The sequence below is a fragment of the Puma concolor genome, chromosome E4, assembly GCF_028749965.1.
Source record: "Puma concolor isolate L17-30 chromosome E4, mPumCon1.1.hap2, whole genome shotgun sequence".
NCBI lineage: Eukaryota > Metazoa > Chordata > Mammalia > Carnivora > Felidae > Puma > Puma concolor.
The window spans coordinates 39,484,497-39,510,560 of record NC_141683.1 but is presented as its reverse complement, the minus strand read 5'-3'; the positions used below and the strand labels follow the sequence as shown (position 1 = coordinate 39,510,560).

Below are 26,064 nucleotides of genomic sequence, written 5' to 3'. Positions count from 1 at the left end.
TAAAAGATTATGACACTAAGAGCCAGTTCTTTGAAAAGTAAGCAAAATTTACATACCTTTAGCCATACTCATCAAGAAAAAAGAGAAGACCCAAATAAATAAAGTCAGAAATGAAAGAAATTACAACTGACACCAGAAGAATACAAAGGATTATAAGAGAATACCATGAAAAATCGTATGCCAAAAAATTGGACAACTTAGAAGAAATGGATAAATTCCTAGAAACATGTAATTTTCTAGGACTGATTCAGGAAGAAGTAGAAAAATCTAAAGACTGGTTGTTAGTAACAAAAATGAATCACTAATCAAAAACCTCCCAAGGGCAAAAGTCTAGAACCAGATGAATTCACAGGTGAATTCTACCAAACATTTGAAGAGCTAATATCTATACTTCTCAAACTATTCCAAAAAATATAATAAGAAGGAACATTTCCAAATTCATTTTATGAGGCCAGCATTACAATCCTACTGAAACCAGACAAAGACCTTACAAAAAAGAAAATTACAGAAAATACCCCTAATGAACACAGCTGCAAATCCTCAACAAAAATATTAGCAAACTGAATTCAACAATACATTAAAAGGCTCAGGTAGGATTTTTTCCAGGGATGCAAGGATGATTCAATAGCTGCAAATAAATCAATGTGATGCACCACATTAACAAAATCAATAATAAAAATCATATGATCAACTCAACAGATGCAGAAAAGCATTTGACAAAATTCAACATTCATTCATGATAAAAGCTTTCAACAAAGTAGGTTTAGAGAGAACATACTTCAACTTAATAAAGCCCATATGTGACAAAAATACAGTTAACATCATAATGATAAAAAGCTGAAAACTTTTCTTTAGATGAGGAACAAGACAAGAATGGCCATTCTCACCTCCTTTATTCAAAATAGTATTGGAAGTCTTAGTCACAACAATCAGACAAGAAAAAGAAATAAAAGGCATCCAAATTGGTAAGAAAGAAGTAAAACTGTCACTATTTGCAGATGATACGATACTATATATGCCTAAAGACTCCACCAAAAACTATTAAAACAAATGAATGAATTCAGTAAAGTTGCAGGATATGAAATTAATATACAGACTCTGTTGTGTTCTTATACAATAATAACAAAGTACCATGAAAAGAAATTGAGGAAACAATCCCATTCACAACTGTATTAAAAAGAAAATGAAACTGCAAAAACCCCAAATAGCCAAAGCAACCTTGAGAAAGAATAAAACTGAAAGTATCATAATCCCATATTTCAAATTATACTACAAATTTATAATAATCAGAACGGTATGGTACTGGCCCAAAAAATAGACCCAAAGACCAATAAAACAGAATAGAGAGTCAGAAATAAACCCATGCTTACACAGTGAATTAATCTATAAGAAAGGAGGCAAGAAACATAGTCTCTTCAGTAACTGGGTGCTGGGAAAACTGGACACCCACATGCAAAAGAATGAAACCAGAACAGTTCCTCACACCATACACAAACATAAAATCAAAATGAATTAAAGACCTAAATGTAAGACCTGAAATCATAAAACTCCTAAAAGAAGACACATAGTAACCTCTTAGACATTCTCCTTAGCAATATTTTTCTGTATTTGTTTCCTCAAAGGAAACAAAAGCAAAAATAAACTATTAGAACTATATCAAACTAAAAAGCTCTTCTATAGCAAATGAAACTGTCAAGAAAAGGAAAAGGCAACTTACTGAATGGGGGAGAGATTTGCAAATGATATGTACAATAAAGGATTAATATCCAAAATTATATAAAGAACTAATACAACTCCACACCAAAAAACCAAATAATTCAATTAAAAATTGAAGACCAGAATAGACATTTTCCCAAAGGCATATAGATGGCCAGCAGACACATGAAAAGATGCTCAACATCACTAATCATCAATGAAATGCAAATCAAAACCATAATGAAATGTCACCACATACTTTTCAGAATGGCTAGTATCACAAACACAAGAAATAACAAGTGTTGGTGAGGATGTGGAGAAAAGGGAATCCTTGTGCACTGTTGGTAAATGTAGCTTGATGCAGCCACCATGGAAAACAGTATGGAAGTTCCTCAAAAAATTAAAAATTGAAATACTACATGATCCAGTAATTCTACTTCTGGGCTTTCCCCCAGGAAAATAAAAACACTAATTCAAAAAGATATGTGCACTCCTCTTGGGATGAGCACTGGGTGTTGTATGCAAGCAATGAATCATGGGAATCTACACCCAAAACCAAGAGCACACTGTATACACTGTATGTTACCTAACTTGACAATAAATTATGTTTGAAAAAATAATAATAAAAGCTAGAAAATGAGAAAAAAAAGATATGTGCACTCCTATGTTTACTGCAGCATTATTTATAATAGCCAAGATATTGAAGCAACCTAAGTGTCCATTGATAGATGAATGAATAAAGAATATGTATGTATTTACATACATAAATGAATAAAGAATACACACACATACAATGGAATATTAGCTGTAAAAAAAGAATGAAATCTTGTCATTTGCGACAACATGGATGGACCTTGAAGGCATTATGCTAAGTGAAATAAGTCAGACGGAAATACAGAAATACCATATGATTTCACTTACATGTGGAATCTAAAAGACAAAATGAATGAACAAACAAACAGAAACAGACTCATAAATACAGAGAACAAACTGGTGGTTGTAGGAGTGGGGGGGGTGTGGGCAAAAGAAGTGAAGGAATCAAGAGATACAACCTCCAGTAATAAAATAAATAGGTCATGGGAATGGAAAGTACAGAATAGGGAATATAGTCAATAATATAAGAACTTTGTATAGTGACAGATGGTAACTACATTTATCATGGGGAGCATTTAGTAATGAAAATAATTGTTCCCCTATGTTTACTGCAGCATTATTTACAATAGCCAAACTATGGAAGCAGCCCAAGTCCATCAATAGATGAATGGGTAAAGTATATACACACAATGGCATATTATTCAGCCATAAAAAAATGAATGAACTCTTGGCATTTGCCACGACATGGATGGAGCTAGAGAGTATAATGCTAAGCGAAATCAGTCAGTCAGAGAAAGACTAATACCATATGATTTCACTCATATGTGGAATGTAAGAAAGAAACCAAACAAAGGAAAAAAAAGAGTGAGAGAGAGAGACAAACCAAGAAACAGACTCTTCAGTATAGAGAACAAACTGATGGTTACCAGAGGGGAGGTAGATAGATAGATAGATAGATAGATAGACTTCACTTAGAAGAGAAGGGACTCTAAGAACGTCTAAAATCCAAGTCTTTCAGTAATAATAACACTTCTTAAATTTCTGAAAATAAAAATCACAGTCTCCATTAAACCCAAAATACCTTAGGTTGTACACTGTACATTTATCTACCATCACTTACTTGTATATTTTGGTATAATCAAGCCAAAAGCCACAAAGAATAGAGCCCACCATTCCAGCCACTACCAATGTTAGCCCAATCTTTCCAGCATTCACTTCTTCTCCCTTAAAAAAATTTTCATAAGAAGTTAATCAGATACTTCTTGAATGGATCAAGAAGATGTGGTATATATATACACAATGGAATACTACTCAGCAATCAAAAAGAACATCTTGTCATTTGCAACAATGTGGATGGACCTAGAATGTATTATGCTAAGCAAAATAAATCAGAAAAAGAAATATCATGATTTCACTTATATGTAGAATTTAAGAAACAAAACAGATGATGAACATAGGGGAAGGGAAGGAAAAATAAGATAAAATGGAAAGGGAGGCAAACCATAAGAGACTCTTAAATACAGAAAACAAATTGAGGGTCGCTGGAATGGTGATAGGCATTAGTGAGGGCACTCATTGGGATGAGCACTGGGTGTTACATGTGAGTGATGAATCATGGGGTTCTGCTCCTGAAACCAATACTACATTGTATGTTAATTTGAATTTAAATAAATTAATTAAAAAACAAAAATCAAGAGAAGTTAATCAGATACTTCTAATTCAAATAGATCTTTCACATTCCCATACATTCCACAGTCAATGGAAATAATCAGATAAAATTAAGCATAGAATATAGTGGGAAATTTAGTATATCTGTTAGGGTGAGTGGTTTAGGGGGCAGGTAACGAACATGTGAAGGGCATTCTATTTTCAAACCAGAAAAAAAGAAAACCTAAAATGTGGGAGAAATCAAAAGAAATTTTTCCCATTCCTCCATGGTTAGAAAATGCAATGATCTTTGTTAGAATTCACAGAAGTCTGAGGAGATTAATCTGTTTTTATATATTACAACTGCTTTCTCCTTTCAAAAGGAAAGAGAGGTCACAGCTTGATATTTACTTCTTTATATTTGGATTGGTTTCCTTTAAAATTGTCTCTTTGTCTTTTCCCATATAACCAGTCACATTTTTTTAAAAAAGTATTGAGTGCCTGGGTGGCTCAGTTGGTTAAGCATCTGACTTCAGCTCAGGTCATGATCTCACAATCAGCGGGTTTGAGCCCCACGTCAGGCTCGGTGCTGACAGCTCAGAGCCTGGAGCCTACATTAGATTCTGTGTCTCCCTCTCTCTCTGCCCCTCCCCCGCTCATGCTCTCTCGCTCTCTCTCTCTCTCTCTCTCTCAAAAATAAACAAACATTAAATTAAAAAAAAAGTATCAAAAAAAGACTTAGGTATTATCACTGTAATAATAACCTCTGCTTTCCATTTTGTGTGCTTTATAAATTAGATTAAATGTATTCTCAATTAAAACAAATATAAATCTCTTAAAAGCAATAAGGTCATAAACCTTTTTTTTTCCAAGATTTTATTTTTGAGTAATCTCTATACCCTATGTGGGGCTCGAACCTGCATCCCCGAGATCAAGAGTCGCATACTCCATTGACTGAGCCAGCCGGTTACCCTATAAATCTTTAATCTTATGATCACACTAACAGGAATCACACTGCTTAAGAAACATTCTTGGCCAGGCATGTGACACGGCACAGACAGACACTTACCTTGTAATATGTCAATATCATTTGATTCAATAATGTTGAAACTGAATAAAATGCTCCAGTTATGATACCTACAATAACAAACAGAAAATTGTAAATGCACCACTTACTAGTTCATAATGTGATATGAGCACTCTGGGGCAATTGTGAAAATAGCATGTATTTCCTAGACAGCTGACAGAAAACTAAAAACTCTTGCCATTCCCTTTCAGGATATGGAGTGATCAATTTAATACCTAAACTTACTAGAGATTACAATAGTAAAATTCTGTCATTACATCATTTATTATTACTTAGACTCAGATATGCCAACCATAAATAATGTCTCCATGCATAACACTGTACATAGCCATAAAGCACTGAACGGATTGCTTATTGAGCACCTACAGTGTACTCGAGCTAATGAATGTTCAAACAGAAGACAGAATCCCTACTTCAGAGATGTCACCCCTGCATCAAAGATTTCAAGGCAATTAGTAAAATAATATTAATTACAGAATATGTAAAAAGGGAAAAATAAAAACAGCTGGTTATCAGAAAGCACATGACTACGTTTGAATCTTGAGGATTCCTGGCATATCTTGCATGACTTTAGGTAAGCCTCTCAACCTAGCAAGACTTACGTTTATTCTTTCTTTCTCTTTATTATTAAATATTTCAAGCATAGAAAATAGTGCAGATAGTAATTTAGCAAATACCCTTACTCATCACCCAGCTTCATAAACCCTTAACATTTTGCCATTTTTGCTTTAGATTAATTTTTTAGATCTTCTCTAATCCTGTTCTTCTCTCTCATTCTTTCTCAGAAGTAACTCCTTTCCTGATGTCAGCGCTTATTGTTTTAGATATTATAATATATGTGTATCATCTGCAGCTTGCTCTTATCACTCAATATTATGATTTTGAGATTTACCTGAGGCAATACTTTAAATTCTGGTTCATTAGTTTTCTCTACTATTTAATAGTCCATTGTGTGAAAAATACTGCAATTTAATGATCTCTTGTAAAGTCAATAGACACTTAAGGCTTTTCCCTATTTTTTGCTATTTAAAATAATATTGCAATGAATATTATGTTTTTGTTATTACATATAAGGATTTCTCTAAGTCTATATCTAGGAGCAGAATGTCTATTTTCTGGATAGAGCCAAATTGGTCTTTCGGACAGTTTTATCAGTTTATACTACTCGCAGAGTTCCTTTACTCCATATTCTTGCCATATTTTTCTCTAGACTAAAAAATATTTATTTTTTTGCCAACTTGAATACATGTAATATTATTTCTTACTCTGTCTTGATTTGCATTGCTTTGATAAGTAATAAGGTTTAGCATCATACATGAGTAATACACAAACACATAAAGGCCTTCTGGTTCCCTTAAATTGTTTGTTCTCACTGAGTGGTATGAGCTATTTTTACATTGTAGGTGCTAATCCTTTGTTGGTTATATGCACCACAGACACTTTCTCATGCTTTATGTCTTGTCTTTTCACTTTTTATGGTGTCTTTTCATTTTATTTTTTTCTACTGTTTACTTATTTCTGAGAGAGAGAGAGAGAGAGAGAGAGAGAGAGAGCGCGCAGGGGAGGTGCAGAGAGAGAGAGGGAGACACAGAATCTGAAGCAGGCTCCAAACTCTGAGCTGTCAGCACAGAGCCCGACGCGGGGCTTGAACTCATGAACTGCAAGATTGTGACCTGAGCTGAAGTCAGATGCTCAACAGACTGAGCCACCCAGGGCCCCCCGTGATATCTTTTTAGAAAAGACCATTATCTTAATGTAATCATACTTATCAATCTTTTTCTTTAGGGTTTATGTTTTATTATTTTTTAAGATTTTATTTTATTACAATTGTTTTTAATTTTAATTTTTTATTTTTGCGAGAGAGAGCATTGTGTGAGTGGGGAAGGGGCAGAGAGACAGGAAGACACAGAATCCAAAGCAGGCTCCAGGCTCTGAGCTGTCAGTACAGAGCCCGACATGGGGCTCGAACACACGAACCATGAGATCATGACCTGAACCGAAGTTGAATAGTTAACCGACTCAGCCACCCAGGTGCCCCATTTATTTTTTTTATTTTAGAGAGAGAGGAAGTCTAAGTGGGGGAGAGGGGCAGAAGGAGGGAGAGAGAGGGAGAGAGAGAGAGAGAGAGAGAGAGAGAGAGAGAATCTTAAGCAGGCTCCATGCTCAGTGCAGAGCTCAACATGCAGCTTGATCCCACAACCCTAGAATCATGACCTGAGCCGAAGTCAAGAGTTGGATGCTCAACTGACTGAGCCACCCTGATGCCCCAAGATTTTATTTTTAAGCACTCTTTATACCCAACGTGGGACTTGATACTCACAACCTCGAGATCAAAAGCTGCATGTTCTGCGAGCCAGCCAGGTGCCCTTGTGTTTTTTACATGAGAGATTCTTTTTAAGAATACCAAAGCCAGTTTCTAAAACATGTGCTTCTAAAACTTTAAAGTTCTCATTTTTACCCTTTGGTCTTTAATCCACTGCGATTCATTTTTTGTTCATGGTATGACATAGAGAGCTAATTTGACTTTATTGCTCAATTATCCCAGGACAATTCGCTGTATAGTTTCTCTTGTACCAAACATCTAGTTTTCATATATGCACCTTCTAGTCATTGGAGATGACTGCAAATACAGCAGTCCTCTCTTGTGTGCAGGGGATACGTTCCAAGTCCCCCGGTGGATGCCTGGAACTGCAGAGGGCACCAACCCTATGCATACTGTTTTTTCCTATACATACATACACACCTATATTAAAGTTTAATTTATAAATTGGCAGAGTAAGAGATTAACAACAGTACCTAATAAAAGAACAGAACAATTATAACAATATACAGTAACAGAAGCTATGTGAATGTGGTCTCTCTCAAAATCTTATTGTACTGTTTTCACCTTACTGTGGATTAAAGACAAAGTGTGTATGTGATGAGATGAAGTGAGGTGAACGACATGGTGTGACGGAGTGTCAGGCTACCGCTGAGCTTCTGTGGACAGGCCAGAAGGAGTTGCCCCTGCTTCCTGACTGCGGTTGATCACGGGTAACTGAAACCACAGAAGAGGAAACTAGGCACAAGGGAGGATCACTGTGTAGTGGTTTTTTTCCTTCCAGGTACCTAGTGCCATGGCCATATGACTTTAAATGTGAGCAAAAGTGATGTTACCCATTTGCTGTCCTAGTAATCACAACAGCCTGTGCCAAGATGTCATCCTGGATCCCTGAGTTAACTGATGAGCAGAGCCTTGCTGCCGATTCACAATGGACATGTAGTATCGGCAATAAATACATTTTTGATGTGTTATGCCACTGAGGTTTTTTTGGCAGAACTTCATTGCTACAATACAACCTAGCCTGCAAACAGACACAGGGGTAGATCGCTGGGATCTCTACTCTGTTGCGGTAACCTAATGGTCTGTCCCTTGATTTTACACGGCATCTTAATAATCATTGTTTTATATGTCCTGATATAAGAATGCGCCCTCAACTTGGTCTTCAATGAAATTATCTTTGCTCTTGGCCCTTACTTCTCTCACAGGAATTTTAGAAGTAGTCAAGTTCCATTACAAACCCTGTGTATACAGAAGATTGCAAAATGAGACCTATAGCTATCTAAAGATCATATCAAAAAACCCTGAGTAACTGGCCTTTGTTGCTCATGTCCCATTGAGTTCAGGAATATATAGGGACCCAGCTAGGTTAGCCTGGAGAGGCCAAGGAAAACAAAGAAGGCCTGTGCTCTGGCCTGGGGGTCCTCTACTGCGCTGTATCCTATGGGATCTTGAATCTATTCCAGACCGGAGTAAGGATAGCAAGAGTCTGGATAAGAATTATAATAGCAAGAGATATTGTCATCTGAGCCTAGAATATATTATTTTTCTGAGTTTCAGATAGCAAGTAGCAATAGTTGGCATAGTAAGGGATACAATTTTCTCCAAATAGCCCTACCTCAAAAACAATGTTAGCTTGGACTATTTGGTTCCTAAGTTTTGGATATTGTATATAATCCTGAAAACCTATCTCAGGAGTATAGTCCCTATCCAGACCATCCCATGTGCAACTCTGCTCCAACTTTCAATATGTAATACTAGACATGGAAGGAGACAGGTGCACTGCTAAAAGGTATGATGTGACTCACTCATTCAAAATTATGATCCCTAACTCTTACTCCTCTGGTGAAGACTATGAGGTCAAGAAAGTTTTCCAACTGTCCTGGGGATTATTATTAATCTCCACGGTTTTTCCCAACCCCTTCTTTCTAATTCCTTCAGCAAGTAAATTCTGTTTAGTGTCCTAATTAGTGTCTGTATCTGGCTTTTCTGTCAATCCAAATCTGCAACTGTCATTTATTAATACAGTGGTTTTGTAATGTTAACTGCCATCACTATAATCTCAAGTCTTCTATAAACATAGCTCTCCATTTAATTGAGGTCTTCTCTTGTCTTTTAATGCGTTCTAATTTTCTAACTTACAAAGTTCTTTTGTTGGATTTTTTCCTAGACATCTTATGGTGTTGGCTGCTGTTATACAAATATCTTTTTATAGGAATACAATTCTTATCAGGGTGCCTTGGTGGCGCATTCATTTAAGCATCTGATTCCTGATTTGGGCTCAGGTCATGATCTCATGGTTCATGGAATAGAGACCTAGGTTGGGCTCCGCCCTGAGTGTGGAGCCTGCTTGGGATTCTCTCCCTCCCTCTCTCTCTGCCCCTCTACCCACCAAAATAAAGAAATAAACATCTTTTTAAAAAGGAATACAACTCCTATAAATACATAGGAATGTAGTTGATATTTTCACATTGTCAGATTATCTACTAATCTTGCTGAACTCATTCTTATTAGTTTTAATAGTTATCTGTAGGTTCTCTTGCATTATTTTTATAGATCAGGGGGTCAGTAAACATTCTCTGCAAAGGGCCAGACAGTAAATATCTTTAGCTTTGCAGGTGCTGGGGTCTCTTATGCAACTACTCAGTGCTACCCTTGCAGCTCAAAAGCAGCAATAGACAATATGTAAACAAACAAAACTTTATTTATAAAAAAGGCAACAGAGTTGACTCATAGGCCATAGTTTGATGACTTTTGATAATCAACATAGTTGATTATAGTGTATATAATCATATTATCTATGAATAATAGCAACTTTCTTCTTTTCAACTCATCTACTTTTAAATTTTGTGTTAGTGAGCCAGCCAGAACTTCCAGCTGGATGATGAATAAAAGCGATGACACAGACATCCTTGTTTTAAAAGATACTGCTGCTCCTAAAGTTCTGCCTTTAGAATGATGTCTGGTAGAGAGTTTTTGTAGGTAAACTTTATCAGATTCATAAAGTTCATTTTTCTTTGCAGTTTGCTAAGTCTTTAATCAACGGGTATTGAATTCTATCAAATGCTTTTCCTTCAGCTATTGGGCAAATTTTCCTCTTTGATCTTTTACTGTGATAAATTATATTCATGAATTTCTAGTGCTAAATCAGTTTAGTACATCATTTCTTAAACCAAACTTGGCCAGGATGTATTGTCATTTTTATAAATTGCTAACGTAGTTTAGCTAATATTTTATTTTGCATTTTTACATTTTTTTCATAAGTGAAATTGACCTATAATTCTTTTCTTGCACTGTTCCTGTCTGATTTTGGTATCAAGGTTATACCAGCCTCACAAGGAAGCAGATGGTACCAGTGATTGTCTCCAGGGAGGGGAACTCCCTGGAAACAGAGAGGTAACCTGGGGACAGAGATGGGGGAAGACTGGTTTTTCATTGTACGCCCTTTGTACCTTGTGAATTTTATACTGTGTGCACTATGCATCCTTTGTAACCTACTAAATTTTGTACAAATAAACAAAATTTAGAAGTAAGAAAAGAGAACTCTGATCCTTTATAAAATAGGTATAATATTTCTATCTCAAAAAAGTTAGATAAAATAATATATAGGGAAGTCCTTTATAAATTTCAAAAAAATAAAAAATTTTCACCTTATCACTTATGTATAATCAAGGAAGTACTAAATGATGTGTTACAAAAGAAATGACTCTTAAACTGTTGTTCGTTTTTTAGATGTTTATATTACGTCCCCAGTTGGATTCTAATTTCTTCAGGGAAGAAATCACATACTATGCTTCTTTTTAGCCCACACAGTATCTAGAGCACTACTCTACAGTCAATGTTGATAATTACTGATGGAATAAACAAATAAATGAATAACAAAATGAACAATAAGTGAGGCAAACATTAAGTTGGCCCTTGTAGGATCGCTTAGTGGAAAAAAGGAGCACATTTCAGGTAAAAGAAGTAATGGCACAAAATTACAGAGACTAGTATTAACAGTGTATATGCACGTGGAGGCATGTTTGTGTACGTGTGTGTCTGTGACAACGGGTTGGTTATAAATGGACTGAAAGAAAGTTTTGTCTTGGGAAACAGTGAGAGATAAAAGAAGGTAGGAATCTTTCTTCCTTAAATGATAGGCTATAATACAGAGAAAGACAGATGCCATATGTTTTCACTCTTATGTGGATCCTGAGAAACTTAACAGAAACCCATGTGGGAGGGGGAAGGAAAAAAAAAAAGAGGTTAGAGTTGGGAGAGAGCCAAAGCATAAGAGACTCTTAAAAGAACAAACTGAGGGTTGAAGGGGGGTGGGAGGGAGGAGAGGGTGGGTGATGGGCACTGAAGAGGGCATCTTTTGGGATGAGCACTGGGTGTTGTATGGAAACCGATTTGACAATAAATTTCATACATTAAAAAAAAATGATAGGCTACAGAAACGAATTTGTTCTTATAGATAAAAATGACCCCCTGTATTTACTCTACCTCCCAGTTACGTGTTTTAGGGTTAAGCTAACCAAGAGAAGCAACCAGCAAAATTAAGAAAAGGAACTATGACATGCTAAAGCATTAATGATGATATGACATAACATCTGGGGATCTGCTTAAAAAATATTCCAGGAAAAAAGTAGAGGAAAGAAATAAAGCAAGAATGGTGAAATGCTGATCATTGAAGCTGGGTGATGATGGGTACATAGGGACTCACCATACTAAACACTCTACTTTGGTGTTCAACAATTTGTACTAAAAAAAAAGAAAAAAAGATGAAGTAATCCTGGTAAAAGGGTGAGTGTTTAGATGAGGGCATAATTTTTAACCACTTGTAAAACAGCTATGTACTAGGGTGTGCACTCCCAAAAAGATGTAAGAAAGAGAACAGCAGTGAGTGACTTCTGAAGACAAGACAGAAATAAGGGGTGTTGGCAGTTGATACAAACAGAGTTAACATGAAAAACAAAGAACAGGGGCACCTGGGTGGCTCGGTCAGTTAAGCGTCCCACTTTGGCTCAGGTCATGATCTCACGGCTCCTGAGTTCGAGCCCCGCGTCGGGCTCTGTGCTGACAGCTCGGAGCCTGGAGCCTGCTTCGGATTCTGTGTCTCTCTCTCTCCCTCTCTCTCTGTCCCTCCCCCACTCACTCTCTGTCTTCAAAAATAACATTAACATTAATAAAAATAAACATTAAACATTCAAAAATAAACATTAAAAATAAACATTAAAAAAATGTTTTTAAGGAAAACAAAGAATGAACTGTCAGCAAACTCTGAAGGGAGGCAAATATGTTGGTGCCTGCAGTCAAGGCCACAGTGTCAGGAGTATCTGTCAGCTGTCCTGAAATATCTAGAAGGGTGAGAATTCTTTTTCAAGTTAGAACTGGGTAAGGTGATCGCATTAGTGTCTAGTCCTGACTGGGTAGGTCCAAACAGACGCCAGTTTGCACAGGGTCAGAGAAGGGAGCTGTTGGTGACGTTTCCCATAAGCTTACAGTAATTTATAAAGGACTTAAAATACTCTGTGGAAACAAAAAAGTTGACAGAATTTGTCTATTTGAGATCTATTATTTGTTTTTGTTTTAAAAACGTGTAAGAATATCCATCCTGAAGTTTTCACTTTTAGTTCAAAATTTATGACTGTGCCGTGATTATTTTTACAGTTAACAAACCTAGCTCATTAAAGCTCAAACCACTAGATTAAACGAAAATAATCTACAATGCTCAAAGGTTTACAGAGACATCGCAGAAAATAAAAGAAAACCACTTACCATAAGTGATCAATAGAAGGACAAAGGGAACGTTTCTAAATAGGTTCCTTATTGATTTCTTATAGGAGTACTCAGCAGGGGGGCTGTTTTGAAGAGCTGCTTGAGCCTGACTTGGCGGATACTGAGGTTTTTCTTTGAATGCTACAAACAGACATGAAAAGGAAATTAAATACACGTATTTAGTGAGTGGACTAAATCAGTTTAAATTTAAAGAGGTAGTGAGAGTCTTATAGTGAGGCTTTCAGTTTCATTGATTTTTAAGTGAGGAATGTCCTCCTGGTCCCCCGAAACTGACTACGACTCAGAGATTTGGCCAGTTCACATGACTTAACTGCAAAACCATCAATAACATGCCACAACCTTGCTCACTGATTATTCCATTTTCAGTTAAGCAAGATTAATTTTTATCATAGTAGGTAGTCAACAATTCCATTTCTAAATTTAGTTCAATTTGTAATTGGAGGTAACATCAGAAATAAGCAAACCGATATGTTTATTGAACTTTTTTTTTTAAACATTTATTTATTTTTGAGACAGAGAGAAACAGAGCATGAACGGGGGAGGGGCAGAGAGAGAGGGAGACACAGAATCTGAAGCAGACTCCAGGCTCCGAGCCATCAGCCCTGAGCCCGACGCGGGGCTCGAACTCACAGACCGCAAGATCGTGACCTGAGTGGAAGTCGGACGCTTAACCGACTGAGCCACCCAGGCGCCCCTGTTATTGGACTCTTAGAAGATTATCTTGAGTTAGTTAACTATTTACTTTTAAATTTTGATATGAAATTTATCAACTGATCTAATTACACCTCTAGAATTGAAACAGGTCCAGGTGGATTCATAGCTGCAGAGCTCACCAAAACATCAGTTAATTACGATATACTGAAAACTTAACCAAACTAAAACAGACTTCTATTTTTACAGGTGTCACAACTAATTCAAGAGGAGATATACTCATGAATATTCACTGGTTAATATGCTTACATCAGAGGACTGGACTGGTAGACATAAAATGTTTAAGTTGTTGCAATCCCTCCTCTTCCGTTCACCCTATCTGCTCCTTGCACTGTGGAGGGCGTCTGTTGTCCTTTCCTGAAAGTCTCTTTGTGTCCTAGTTAAGATAGGAGATATCTCTTTTCATTAATATTGGTAATACACAACTCACACAGTTGTAAAACAAAACTTTAGAATGTAAAAACCATGCTTACAAGGGAGTCATGGGGATTGAGTGAGTCTTAAGCCTCTTAGGTTTTTATTTACTCTGGTAAAGTAAGTATAAAAGGCTCAGCTTTGAACTCCAATTCAAAATGAAAACAATTCTTATTAATCTTCAACTCTACTAAATTTATTTCCTGAATACACGTGTTATCGTTTAGTTTCAGGTAATTAACTGCCCTGTTGGATAAAATCAGGCCTGTATTAGCTACACAATACACTAAAGTCAGGTTTAATTCTATACGAAGAAAAGGAAACAGAGGAACAGAAAACAGGGTCTCCGCCCCTGTTCACTTGGCACTAATTCTTTCAAATGATGAAATATGGCTTTTCTTTCTCCCTTGAAAACTAAAAAGCAATAGTCTTCTACTTTCTTCTCCCCACCAAAAGCGTGAGCCAATAAAATGATTAACTACCGGGGCACCTGGCTGGCTCAGTTGTTAGAACATGCGACTCTTGATCTTAGGGTCGTGAGTTCAAGCCCCACACTGGGCACAGAGCTTACATAATAATAATAATAATTAATAATAATAATAAATAATAGTGATAGTAATAAACTATTAAAGCAGTTATTCTCCAAAGTAGCCAAAGGATTTGGGGGGCACCATATTCAAACTTTTTCTCCCATGATGAATAAGCATATCTATTGTGTTTAGGAGTACTTCTACTTTTTGGAATTAGGTAATAACATTACCTTTTGATTTCATTATTTGTCCTTGTTTGATTCAAGCAGACATTACACATATTAGCTTATTAGAAGACATGTAAAGGTTTGAATACTGGCTCTGCCTCATATTTTGTATAACTCTGAAGAAGTCAATTCCTGTCTCTCAACTATAGATTTCTCATTCATAAAATGGAAATAACAACAAGCTGCTATGAGGATTATGTGACATTTGCAAAATAATTTTGTAATTATTGAATGCTACACAAAATACATTGTCTTTTTGAGGAATATTTATTTTTAAGAAGTCAGAGACTTTATCTCAGGGGCTTGAAATTCTCATAGCCTGGGTGAAACATATTTCTGTTAAAAGTTTATAATAGCAGCCTATATATAAATATCCTGAACATAAGAATCAAAAGTAAAATTACGCATACATGTTCTTTATTCATGTGTTTAAGTGCCGTAACATTAAATATGCTGATTGCCATTACTTTTGGTTTCTCTCATTCACTCATGTTAGTGAATCAGGATGGTAAGCATTTTAACACACATACTTGAGTTAAGTGATATAGTTTACTGCTGTGCTGCACAAGAACAGCTTTCAAATACAACAGCATCACTACTTATACAAGAGCAATTTGAAGTGGAGCAAAAACAAAACTAAATAAAAATTAAAATGACCTATTTTTATACATAACATTTTAAATATGGACTTAGGGTACCTGGGTGCAAATTTCACCTTCAGTATTTACTGTGACCATGGATAGGTTAAATTCACTTACGTTCTGTGCCTCACTTTCCTCATCTATAAAATGGGAATGATAATAGTACCATCCTCATACGGCTGTGAAGACTGAAGGATACAGCATGTAACGTGCCTTTAAACACGTTCGGTACTTACCAAACAACCACATGTTAGAGGGTATAATCATGTGGGGTGTGAAGAATGAGGTATTAGTGTGCAATTCAGTGGAAGGCTTGGGTTAATTCCTAGAAATGCTAGACAGATTACATTCACATGTAAGTTCCATGAGGGAAGGCAGGAGGGTTACATGGCATGAAGCCTCAAGATAGCATTTTTGAAAGACTGCTGAATACCAATTCAGTATATGACACGTTGCTGAAAAGCATCAGCAAAGCCAAATTACTTTACCAGATTTGGTTGGGCTTCCAAAGTATTTATGGGTAGAATTTCGAGGGAAGTAGGACTGTCCCTTAGTGATTAAGGACATTTGAGTAGGGATTTTAAAAATAGCCCATATCTCCCTCAATCACAAATATTTGGGAATAAGAAAAATAAGTACATTTTTTGTTTAAGTATCACAATTTCAACCTGAGACTTTCATGTCACAACTGTAAATTATCTTGCATTTATTCTATGCTTGGCATCATAACATTAAGATTACAGGTCACCAAGCAAAATTTGACAGTGAGTCCTTTTTTCCCTGCTCCATTTCCACTGTCTATTCAGACCATGAGTATATAAATAAGCAATAATGTACATGAATAGGTCTCTTAATTTCTCAAATAACACAGGGTGCCATGTCAACGGTCACACCTATTATTATTGTCTTTTTGTCCCCTTCCTTGACAAATAAGTATCTTATCTTTGTAGCATCTCATATAGATATGCTTAAACACATATGCGTCATACACATAATTTCATATGTATAGATATCACCTATAGAACCTGTTCTCTCACTTCTTCCGAAGAGACAAGCAACTGAAGACAATAGAAAAAGGAAAACCAGAACTGATGTGAAGATAACACAAGCAATCAAAGGAAAGAGGGTTTTACATTTTTAATAATCCCTAGTGCTAACAGAGGATCCATTTATGCACAATGTATATAAACTACATTTCATTTAGCAAATCAAATACAGCTACCAGAAAAGTAGACTTAAGAGTTTGTTTTTAAAAAATAAACAGTTAACCCCGAACAATGTGGGGGTTTGGGGCACCAATCCCCTACACAGTTGAAAATTCATGAATGACTTCTGACTCCCCCCAAACTTAATAACTAATAGCCTACTGCTGACCAGAGAGCAAGTAGGGGAGAGGGGCAGAGGGAGAGAGAGAGTTCCAAGAAGGCTCCATGCTCAGTGCAGAGCCCGATGTAGGGCTCCATCGCACAACCACGAGATCATGACCTGAGCCGACATCAAGAGCTGGACGCTCAACCAGCTGAGCCACCCAGGCGCCCCTGGTATTCTTAAAATAAAGCAAGCTAGAGAAAAGAACATGTTACTAAGAAAATCATAAGGAAGAGAAAATACATTTATAGGACTATAAAAAACCCATGTATAAGTGGGCCTGTGAAGTTCAAACCCATGTTGTTGGAGGGCCAACTGTAGATTTTGTTTATATCTTTGTTAAATTGCTAAAATAGTACAGGGATAATTTGTCCTTTTTCAGTAGTCTGTACAGGGCAAATGTGTCACTCCCTAATTGAAACATAAAAACCAACCGTAAGTAGGTTGGACGTGTCAGCATACTTTATATGCTACCAAGAGAGTATTTTGTTCATTATCTTTGGGAGATTAAATATATGGGCAGTTCACCTATAGAGGCAGTCTCTATCAAAACTGTCTTCAGCCTACATTTCTTTGAAAACTAAAGATTTCATATCTGGAGATCACAAAATTTGAATTTTTCATTACAGCCGTAGTAAAAATTAATCTATAAATTTTAAAACTCCAGCTATAATGCAACTTGATGTAAATGTTAATGATTAAAAGATGGCCTTTTTACTTTAAAGTTGCTTTCTTCTTCAAATCAATTTAAGACATACTGAGTCTTAAACAATACTGAGTGCCCAAAGGGCAATATTATAGTTATATTAGCAAACATATTATTTAAAAAAACCTATCCTTTTGCCTGAAATCAAAATTGTTTCCCATTAAAAATAAACTTTAGGAGCACCTGGGTGGCTCAGCCGGTTAAGCATTGACTCTTGATTTCGGCTCAGGTCATGATCCAAGGGTCGTGGGATCGAGCCCCGCATCGGGCTCCATGCTGAGTGTGGAGCCTGCTTGGGATTCTCTCTCCCTCTCTCTCTCTCTCTCTCTCTGCCCCTCCCCTGCTCATTCTCTTTCCCTCTCTCTCTCTAAAAAAATTAAATTAAAATTTAAAAGTTTAATTAAAAAAATAAAAATAAACTTTAAAAAGCAGACCTTCCCAAACCTTCTTCCAAACTGCTGATGGCTGCTTGCAGCTGATTTTGACTGACTGCTTCAAGAGACAGGCCCAGACGAGAGGACTCAGTGACGACTGGAGGCAGCAGGGCTTTGCTGGAGTGGCCTAACAAGCAGACGGTTGCCGGTCTGAGATTCTGCTGAACAGCTTGCTGCTGCCCAGGATCGTGCACCGGTCAACATTTTCAGATCCAGTTAATTGTTAAAATGGGGATCCTTGGAGGGATTTATCGTTAAAAAAAAAAAAAAGTTGTAGCCTATTTGCATCATTTAAAGCATGAGAAGAACTTGTTCCTGGCTATGTTAGCATAAGATGCAGAACACGTAGAGGAGTATGCAAAGAGGAGGCAGCTAATATGTTTGCAACAACAGTCATCTGGGAAGAAAAGTTAGTAGGGAGGTAAATTAGATGAATTAGTGTTCAAACCTTTACAATATTTAAAGAGATGTAGCCGACCATAACATATCCCTAGAGTTGTAGCGTTCGTTATCTGAACAAGGGCAACAGCAAGAATGAAACAAGCAAATGGCACTGGAGATATTAGCATACAAATGTTGAGGGTTAGCTATTTTTATTTTCATGTGTTTGTCATGCATTTATCTATTTAAGCAATAGGGGAAAAAATTCACTCACCAATTATTGTTAAAAAACATAAAAACGTGGCAACAGATGATGTTCCATAAAACATGGTGCTGATATTACAGGCCAGAAGATCTGTGTTATTCTGCGTGTTGGGCACTAACACTGGTGGCAGCAAAAAGCCAATGGCAGCTCCAAGCTGTAAAATAAATAACCCTGTTAATAGCCATTAGTATAAGAGAAAAAAAGGACAAACTGGCAATTATTACAACATAGAGAAGACAGCCAGTATTTGAGGTGTCAGGTGTAAACCCTAAAGCACCATGTTCTAATGTGAAAGGGTAAGTGCTGACAAATGTCTTTCCTATTCAACAAACTCCTACTATCTGAATGAGTCTGCTGTAAAGATGTATAAGGTACGGTCCTTACCCGTTAGATGCTTACAATCAAAAAGGGGAATAAGAATATGCAGCATAAGGCTGAGAAAAGATGATGTATAGAATGGGAGAAAATATTTGCAAATCGTATATCTAAGAAGGGTCTACTATCCAGAATACATAGAGAACTCTCACAACTCGACAGCAAAAAGACAGATAACCAATTCAAAAATGGGCAAAGGACTTGAATACACATTTTTCCAAAGAAGATCTATATAAATGTTCAACAAACACGTGAAGAAAAATGTTCAACGTAAGTTAATTAGTAGGGAAATGCAAATCAACACCATAACGAGATACCATTTCTTACCCACAAGGATGGCAGTAATAAACAAACAAACAAAAAATTAGAAAATAACAAACATTGGCAAGACGTGGAAAAATTACAACCCTTGTACAGTTAGTAGGATTGTAAAATAGTGCCGCCAGTGTGGCAAAAACTGAAAACAGGTATTCAAACAAATATCAAATATTATACATGAATATTCATAGCACCCTACTGCAATAGTCAGAAGGTGGAAACAACCCATATGTCTATCAGCAGATGAATGGATAAACAAAATGTGGTATGTCCATACAATGAAAGATTATTTGGCCATAAAAAGAATGAAGTACTAATATATGCTACAACATGGATGAACTTTGAAAACATCCTAAGTGAAAGAAGCCAGAAATAAAAGGTCACATATTGTACGATTCCATTTACATGCTATGTCTAGGACAGGTGAATCTATAGAGAGAGAAAGCAAATTAGTGGTTACCAGGGGAAAGAAGCAACAGGGAGTGAGGAGTGACTGCTAAGTGGGTATTGGGTCTTCTTTGAGGGGAGATAAAAATGTTTTGGAACTAGAGGGAGGTGATGGTTGTACAACACTGGGAATGTACTAAATACCATTGAGCTATACTTTAAGATGGTTAATTTTATGCAATATGAATTTCACTGCAGTAAGAAAAACATAAGGTTGAATATGATAATCACAATGAAACAAATAAAATCAAAGTATTAAGGGAGCTCAACAGAGAAAGATAGATTCTTTCAGGGGTGAAGGTGAGGAGGAAGGGCCCAAGACAGGTTTCCAAAAGGCACCTGAGGCAGACACTAATAGTCACCAAATACTTCATTTGCTCCCTTACAAAAAGCTCAATAGAGACATTAAACAAGTAATTACAATAGAGTGTGGTAAGTACAGTGATGGAGAGGTAAACCTGGATGATCATGTGATCTATTATCTGAACAAGGACACTATTCAGAGTGAAAGGGACTACATGAGTAATTAGCCTAATGAACAACTGTATACCTGGACCATCCCAGGCAAACTGGGGTATACAGTTTGGGTATACAAGCTGGGGTATACACTCTAGCTAAGACACTACTTTGAAGGAGCACCTTGTATATACTTGGGGTTCAGGAAAGATTTCTGCAGGAGCTAAGATCTGAAGAAGAAATTGGAATTAGCCAAGTGAAACCGGAGTGTTCCCAATCAAGGGGCCATCATGTACAGAGGAAGGAAAAGACCATGACCTTGTGAGAGGCTGCAAGTTGTGGACAATACCCCTCAGAGCAGTGACGGAATGTGGATGTGAGGAATGGTGGGTGTGCAGAGGCGAAGCAGAGGAGCTGGCAGGAGGCAGATCCGGAGGGTCTCACATTGTCACATTATAGAGCTTGAATTCTATCCTAAAGGCAAAGGAAGCCACTGCAGAGGGCAAGGGAGTACCCTGAACAGATGTGCATGTTATGAAGACCACAGGGGATAAATGTGCAGAGTAGCAGGAAAAGAGCAAGGGTTGCCGATAGGAAAATCAGTCAGCAAGCTCTAGGTAAGGGCTGCAGGTGGCCAAAGCTAAGACAGTAGCAGTAGAAGGGAAGAGAAATGAACTAAAAGACGAGGTAAATTTTGATGGGTGGAATCATATGGAAATATTCAGCCCCACAGTATCTATATGAGTCTGAAGCTCATTCATGTATTCAACAAAATTTTATAGAAAATCGACAATGTGCCAGGAACTGCATTAAAGGCTGGAGATACAACTGTATACGTTCAGACCACACGCCTATTTTCATGACACTTAGAATCTAACGGCGGGTTTGGGAAATGAATAATAACAATGAATACATAAGCATATAAATATATCAGATGTGGTAAGTGCTATATGGAGATAGTATAAGGATGTAATGAGTGACTGGGCAACTCTAAAGGGGATCGTCAAGAAACACCACTAAATGATATTTAAAATGAATTTAAACTGAAAGTTAAGTGAGAGTAAGGATGTAATAATGTGACCCTAAGAGGAAGAACATTCCAGGCAGAGAGGATGTTTCTGCAAAGGCCCTTACACAAAATCCAAAATTAGTGTTGTTTAAGGAACAGAAGAAGACATTTTCGAGTAGAGTTTAGATTTTAGGTATTATGGGAAATCACTGGCAAGTTCAAAGCAGAGCAATGACAGGATCTGATCTATGTTCTTTTTTTTAATTTTTTTTTTTTAACATTTATTCATCTTTGAGGGACAGAGAGAGACAGAGCACGAGAGGGGTTGGAGCACAGAGAGAGAGGGAGACACAGAATCCGAAGCAGGCTCCAGGCTCTGAGGTATCAGCACAGAGCCAGATGTGGGGCTTGAACCTACAAACCGCTAGATCATGACCTGAGCCAAAGTCAGATGCCCAACCGACTGAGCTGCCCAGGCACCCCTGATCTATGTTTTAAAACGGGTCTCTTGGGGTGCCTGGGGGGCTTGGTCGGTTAAGTGTCCGACCCCTGTTTTTGGCTCAGGTCATGATCTCCCGGTTTGTGAGTTCGAGCCCACATCAGGCTCTGTGCTGACAGTGCGGAGCCTGCTTGGGATTCTTGCTCTCTCCCTCTCTCTCTGCCCCCACTCTCAAAAATAAATAAATAAACTTAATTTTTTTTAAATAAAAATACAAAATAAAGAGTCTCTCAAGGGGCACCTTGGACTAGTTTAAGCATCCGATTTTGGCTCAGGTCATGATCTCACAGCTCATGAGTTCAAGCCCTGCATCGGGCTTTGTCCCGACAGCTCAGAGCCTGGAGCATGCTTAGGATTCTGTGTCTCCCTCTCTCTCTCCGCCCCTCCCCTACTTGTGCTCTCTCTCTCAAAAATAAATAAATAAGCATTTTTTTTTTTGAAGGGTCTCTCAGGTTACAGACCTGGCAGCAGAGATGGAGAATGAAAAGTTAGGATGCTGGAATCAGATGGACTTAGGTATAAATGCTGCCACCAATTAGCTGTGTGACTTTTGGAAAATAATTTTACCCCTTCAAGTCTCAGTTTCTTTATCTATAAAACGGTGAGACTAATGGTTCCTACCTTAACATTATTAAATTCAAGGACACAGTGCATGTAAAATACTTAGCATAGTGCCAGGTTCTTATTCAATAATGTTGAATATTATTATGAATGATCACTCCACAATTTAGGCTGAAGATGGGGGCCATGAGCAAGTTCACAGCTACTAGAGCCACAGGAGGGACGAGAACACCTTCCTTATAGGAAGAAGGCAGAGGTGCGCTAAATGTTAGAGGGAAAATCTGCCTATGGGAAAACATTTCCATTTATTGTTCATAAACAGATAATCCATAGATATGGAGTTAATATTTCTGTCATGCTCAATGAAGTATTAATATTGAATATAATTTTGTTAGTGAAAAATACTTTAAGAAAACAGTTCCTATCTAAACACATGAAAGCAACCAACTAAAATATCAGTTATATAAATTATTTTGAATACACAACAACTACAGTTCAAGCTACCCTTTCTTCTGTACTTTTAGACAAAGAAAATAAAGAAAAAGTAGGAAGCATGTAGAGCTAGTCTTTTTATAGATTTTTAGCTAAATCTTATTGCGTGAAGTTCTTGGTTGACAGACTTTTAACTACGTTCTACTCAAGCTGAATGAACACTCAATACAATGTACAGAAAGTATCACAGAACTCCACTTGCAAAATGTGTTAACAATAAAAGAATCAGTCTTCAACTACAACACACACACACACACACACACACACACACACACACACACACACACCATTCCACTTAGTAATGCTACTGGAATGCTGCTGGAATTTGAACCTATTGTGTTAGAAGGACTAGGAAGCACTTTAAGGAACAATTGACAAAATAAGCCACGCTTTTACAACAGGTTCCATGATCTGTGATCTGTCTTGCATTTTCTTACTGTTAACAATCGCTAAGTGGATTCAGGAATGTTGTGAGGTCTTTACCACCAGAACATTTATTTCGCTGTCATTTATAAGTGTCATGTGCCAGGCACTCTGCTGACTGCTAATATATAAAATTAAACAGGAGGGGCGCCTGGCTGGCTTTGTGGGAAGAGCATGCAACTCTTGATCTCGGGAGTCATGAGTTCCGGCCCCCGTTGGGTGTAGAGATTACTAAAAAAGATAAATAAAATTTTAAAATGAATGAATGAATGAATGAAAATAAAACAGGAGCTGCTCACTCAAAATGAGAACAAACTTCCCAGAATCCAACACCTTCCTTTTACAAAGAAAACACTGGGGGTGACCCTAATACCTGCCTAAGTCTCATTCCTTACTACGCTGACAAGTTTTCTATGATGTTAGGGTTATATGGGCCAGTTCAGTTCAGTTCATTATTTTATAGGTCATTCTCAAAGCAAGATAAGGCGGTCACTTTAAACCGCTTTTCAAAGTTCTATCCTTACAAATAAATCGAACGTCCTCTTTAATCCAAGACTGCCTCCTATCTTATGACTACACATCTCCTTTCCTTCATTTATACACAACTGCCTCCTGAGGGTCCATCCATATGCTCAGCTCATACAGCCTAGTACTTTATGTGGTTCTTTAAGGATCCGATTTTCATCTATCACCCTAGTCCTTACCTGATTGCCTAGCACGGCGGTGGCACAAGCCGTGGATACCTCCTTGGGCCCAAACCACACCGAGGCGATGCGGGAGGGCAAGCCGAGAATGAACACCTGGGCCACGGAGCAGAGGCACTGGCCCAGCATGGTGACCCAGAAGAGATGCTGCTGCACGCTGGCGCACTTGACCCAGGCGCCCAGGCAGTTGAGGCCTGAGCCCAGCAAGGCGGTGAGCCGTAGGCCTCTGGTGTCCAGCAGCCACGTGGCCGGGAAGATGAGGGGCACGTAGGCCAGCATGTACACCATGGACAGCCAGTCAATGTGCAGGGAGGAGACGCCGTAGAAGCCCTCGAAGACGTTGCTGATGACACTGTACTGGATCCACTGAAAGGCGTTCACCAGCGAGTACAGGCTGAAGATCAGGAGCACCACAAACCGCCGCGCAGACAGCGCGGTCTGGGGAGCCGGGGAGCCCTCGGTCCCCGGGGTCTCTTCCCCGGGGCCCGTGGGCAGCAGCCGAGTCTGGGTCTCCTCCTCTGGAGCCAACGGAGTCTGCGGCCTGCATAGGGCTTCCGCCGCGGCAGCGAGGCTCTCCCGAGACACTCCATTCAGGGTCAGGCAGCCGGCTTTGGGCCCGTTCTGCAGCTCGGCGCTCACCTTTCCGGGGGGCTCGCCTCCCGGCACCAGGAGGTATCCATTCGTGGGCTGGTGCCCGGGTGCCATCGCTGCCCCCTCCTCATCGTTCAGCTTCACCATGTCCCTGGGGTCCCCCGCGCCGCCTCGAGCCCCGGCCCTCCTCCCCCCTCCGCACCCCGGGCCCAGGACCCGAGGCCCTCCCTGCACCCCAACCCCAACCCCTTGGCCCACCGCTCATGCGACCCTTTCCCCGGCAGAGTGAGCCCGAGTGTGAGCCGCGAACCTCAGCCCGAGCAGTCGGAGTCCGCAGGCGAAGCAGATGTACTCGAGCGCCTCCAGGCCCGCGGTCACCCTGCGCCAGGCCCCGCCCCAACAACGTCATGTCACCGCGGGTGACGGCCCGCTGACCAATCAGTGGGAGTCGCCTCCCAGCGCGTAAGCCAATCGGGGAGCTTCCGTGAGGGAGGAGGCGGGAGCAAATTTGCCGGGAGGAAAGCCGGAAGGCGGGGCTGGAAGGTAAGGCTGGGCGTCCTCCTCCCCGGAAGGATGCTGTAGCCCCGAGTAACAGACGTGGAGAGAGGGAGGAAGGAGGTGCAAAGGGTGCGCGGGAGGGTGAGAGGCGGCCTGGGCCACTCGGCCACTCGGGACTGGGAGCAAGGGGTAGGCAGAAACGCCGGAGACAAAGAGGCAGACGAAGAGGGGCTCCCCTACGGCCAGGTCCACAGTCAGAGGACGAATTTGGCCTCGCCCCAGCACAGCTGTCTGTCAAGATCGGACCCTTCCTTTAGAGCAGACAGGACCACGTTTCAGATGTTCGTGCCACCTCGGCAGAGGGAAAACACCAGAAAGGGTTTCAATCCAAGTAAGAGATTTCGTCAGAAATCTGCCCTTGTGAAGTTGGAACCGCCCCCCCGCCCCAAACCACCACACACACACACACACACACACACACACACACACAGCCTGCTGATGACTGAGGCTGGTGAACGGTGCTGTGCCTGAGCAGACCTCGTGACTCAACATTCTCCCTTGGACCACCTCCTGTAGTTAGCACTTACTGGACATGCACATTCAGTGGGTTCAGTGGGTTCCAGGTACCGAACTTGTTTTGAACGGTATGTTCCAGACACTGTGGTGCCCCGGGGAATTAAAAACAAAAAAGAAACATAGTTCCTGCTCTCAAGAGCACGGGTTCCTAGCCTTGAGAGTCTTCTAGAGAAAATGTTAGCCCTGCTACTAGTTTAGGAAACTAATTTTGCAACAAAACAAATAGAAGGGGCGCCTGGGTGGCGCAGTCGGTTAAGCGTCCGACTTCAGCCAGGTCACGATCTCGCGGTCCGGGAGTTCGAGCCCCGCAT

The 26,064-nt window shown here is 39.1% G+C and overlaps 2 protein-coding genes across 3 annotated transcripts in view; one reads left to right on the top strand and one right to left on the bottom strand.

Annotated features, from left to right (window-relative positions):
- FLVCR1 (FLVCR choline and heme transporter 1) overlaps positions 1 to 25,066 on the bottom strand; it is a 37,035-nt gene extending 11,969 nt beyond the window's left edge. Inside the window, exons 1-5 of the mRNA XM_025921142.2 lie at positions 24,089 to 25,066; positions 18,814 to 18,958; positions 13,107 to 13,247; positions 5,006 to 5,073; positions 3,410 to 3,513 (exon numbers count right to left, since the gene is read on the bottom strand). Of these exons, the coding sequence (XP_025776927.1) occupies positions 3,410 to 3,513; positions 5,006 to 5,073; positions 13,107 to 13,247; positions 18,814 to 18,958; positions 24,089 to 24,826 (1,196 nt within the window). The 5' untranslated portion in view covers positions 24,827 to 25,066. The remainder of the gene's footprint in view (positions 1 to 3,409; positions 3,514 to 5,005; positions 5,074 to 13,106; positions 13,248 to 18,813; positions 18,959 to 24,088) is intronic.
- SPATA45 (spermatogenesis associated 45) overlaps positions 25,065 to 26,064 on the top strand; it is a 31,132-nt gene continuing 30,132 nt past the window's right edge. The window contains exon 1 of one of the 2 annotated variants that reach the window (XM_086694179.1): positions 25,065 to 25,222. The gene's annotated coding sequence lies outside the window, so the exon portion shown is untranslated. Of the gene's footprint in view, positions 25,223 to 25,390; positions 25,569 to 26,064 lie in introns of those variants that run through there. The other variant, XM_086694180.1, reaches the window with a different exon arrangement.